This window comes from Triturus cristatus, chromosome 7, assembly GCF_964204655.1.
Source record: "Triturus cristatus chromosome 7, aTriCri1.1, whole genome shotgun sequence".
Lineage (NCBI taxonomy): Eukaryota > Metazoa > Chordata > Amphibia > Caudata > Salamandridae > Triturus > Triturus cristatus.
The window spans coordinates 668747821-668750283 of NC_140590.1; the positions used below are offsets into that span (position 1 = coordinate 668747821).

The 2463-nt window shown below is 48.0% G+C and overlaps 1 protein-coding gene across 1 annotated transcript; it reads right to left on the reverse strand.

Moving 5' to 3' along the window:
• Positions 1 to 448: 448 nt before the first annotated feature.
• Positions 449 to 1383, reverse strand: LOC146810322 (rho GDP-dissociation inhibitor 2-like). The gene has a single exon (XM_085617317.1). It carries the CDS (start codon positions 1206 to 1208, stop codon positions 606 to 608), a length of 603 nt encoding a protein of 200 aa, XP_085473443.1. The 5' UTR covers positions 1209 to 1383; the 3' UTR covers positions 449 to 605.
• Positions 1384 to 2463: the final 1080 nt, after the last annotated feature.

Below are 2463 nucleotides of genomic sequence, written 5' to 3' on the forward strand. Positions count from 1 at the left end.
GCATATACCAGGGGTGCACAGCACAGTCTCTGGAGTGCAATGGAGTGGAGTGCACTAATGCAGATCAAGTAGAGTTTCAACTTCACATGCCTTATGTTACTGGGTGTGAAGAGAAATAGGGCATGAATAGCCTATGTACCTCTGGAGGGTACTAATACCAGGAGACCGAGTCCTGGGAGTGACTAAGGATGCAAAAAAGGAGTCCTGAAAAAAGTGCCAGGACAATTAGCTGACCCTGGCTACTAGTCAGGATGGAATGGCCACTAGGACATAGAAAAAAATAGGATGCCTTAGGTGGGCGGGCAGGACATTGTCCTGATCACTGATCAACACAGAAGATTTGGTGGACAGACTGAAAAGAGTTCATGGACGGCCGACAAGACATAGCGTCTTTGATGGATGGATGCAATGCAATATCTCTGTTGGACCAACAAACAAGGTGCTGGACAGACAGGACACAGCATATTTGATTGACAGGCAGAATATATCCTCTTTGATGGACAGACAGAAAACAGCATCTCTGGTACACGAACAGATATGGGGCCTTTGATGGACAGACAGAATGTGGTGTTCTTGCTGGGATGTCTGCGGTGGTGGGGCTGTACTCAGTCAGCCCATTCTTTGCGGATGGACAGGTTCCACTCCCAGGATAGGTGGTCATGCTTGTCATCGTCAGTGAAATAGGACTTGTTGAGGTAAGTTCCACGGGAGATCATGCCTTTGGGTGCCTCCTCCACTGGTGTCAGGAACTCATATTCCTCTGGTCGTGGGCCGTAACTGCCCACCATAAAGGTAGCTTTGTCCACTTTGACTCCAGTCCGATAGGTGTGCTGTACATATTTCAGCCCCGACACGATCTCCTTATTGACTCTGAAATTGATTTTGGCTCTGTACGAGACTCCCTCCTTCATGACGAATGTTTCTTTCTTGAGGGCTGCAAGGTCTCCTGTCAGGTCCATGGTGATTGGCCCTGGAGCCTCGGCACAGACCAGTGTGAGCCGTGTGACCGTCACGTTCTTGACTGTGGGGTCAACTGCCACAGGTCCGTCACCCAGCAGCGTCTTCTTGTACTTGGCCAGACTCTCATCATCCTTGTCCAGCTCTTGAATCTCCTGCAAAGACTTCGGTGGTGGGGGCTTATAATTCAGCTTCCCGTCCAACTCATCTTCCTCTGCTAATGCGGGAGTCTCGGGTTCTGGTTCCGTCATGGCGGCCTCCACTGGTGTCTGTCTGAGTTTACGCTCTTGGGCGGTACTCTCTGGGTCGAAGGCGCTCTCCTAGGTCAGGTCGGGTCTTCGCAGCACACTCGTGCTCCCCTCGTTGTCCAGAACCTCTCAGCACCCTGTTCCCCTCGGTGTCACTGGTGCTCTCCTCTCGCAATCGGCAGTTCCATAACTACATACTTATAAGGTCCCAAAAGCGAGACCTATTGGCTATGACAATGCTTGTTTTACATGGACCGAGGTTTTTATCCTGATCATGGCACCAACCTCCAGTGGAGCAATTTTTACTCCCTTCTTAGAATCGTACCACTCCTTCTGTTTAACTTGAGTAAGAGACATGTTCTCTCTCATGGTAGACATCAATTTAGAGACTTCTGACTCTGACTTGATCCACTTTGACTCCATCCAGGTCTGAAAGATGTGTTGGCCTGTCTGCCTCTCATGAGTTCAAAAGGTGGAACCTTCGTAGAGGAATGGGGCATTGTCCTATATAACCTGATCATGCTGCTCAAAGCCCCACACACATCATGGTTCCCTGCTTTGGCCCACTTGACTCATTCACCCACCACTCGGTTCATCCTCTCAACCAGACCATTAGTTTGGGCAAGGTACAAAGAACTCTTGACATGACTTACTCCAGAATCACCAAGATAGGATTGAAACTCAGTGCTAACAAATTGTTTTCCGTTATCTGACACCAAAGGCTCAGGAAAACCTTCTCTTAACCAAACCTCCCTTAGAAACTCAAAAATGCTCTTAGTATTGGGTTCTCTCACGAATTTAATTTCTGGCCATTTAGAAGCCTAATCAATGAGACCCAAAACATATTTGCACCCCCCTGAGAGCATATCATATGGTTCCATGATCTCCACTCCAAGCTTCACCCAAGGACCATGTGGACATTCAATAGGCAAAAAAGGTGGTGTTGTTACTTTAAGACTTTTGTAAGAGGCACTGCACGCACAAAAATTTGCAACTACATCCTCAATTTCTGAATCCATACCAGGCCACCAATAAGTGTCACAAATGTGACTTTTCATGAGAGTGGAACCTAGATGTCCCTCATGAGCTCTCTTGACAGTACTACTCCAGAAAACGTGCGGAGGGATGAGCTTGTCATTTCGCAAAAGGAAACCATCTTCCAGAGAGATCTCACTCGCCACCTTCCAAAATGGTTGTAACAGAGGAGTCAATGCCCTTCCTACAGCGCATTGTCATTTTGGAAGGCAGAATTCCACTC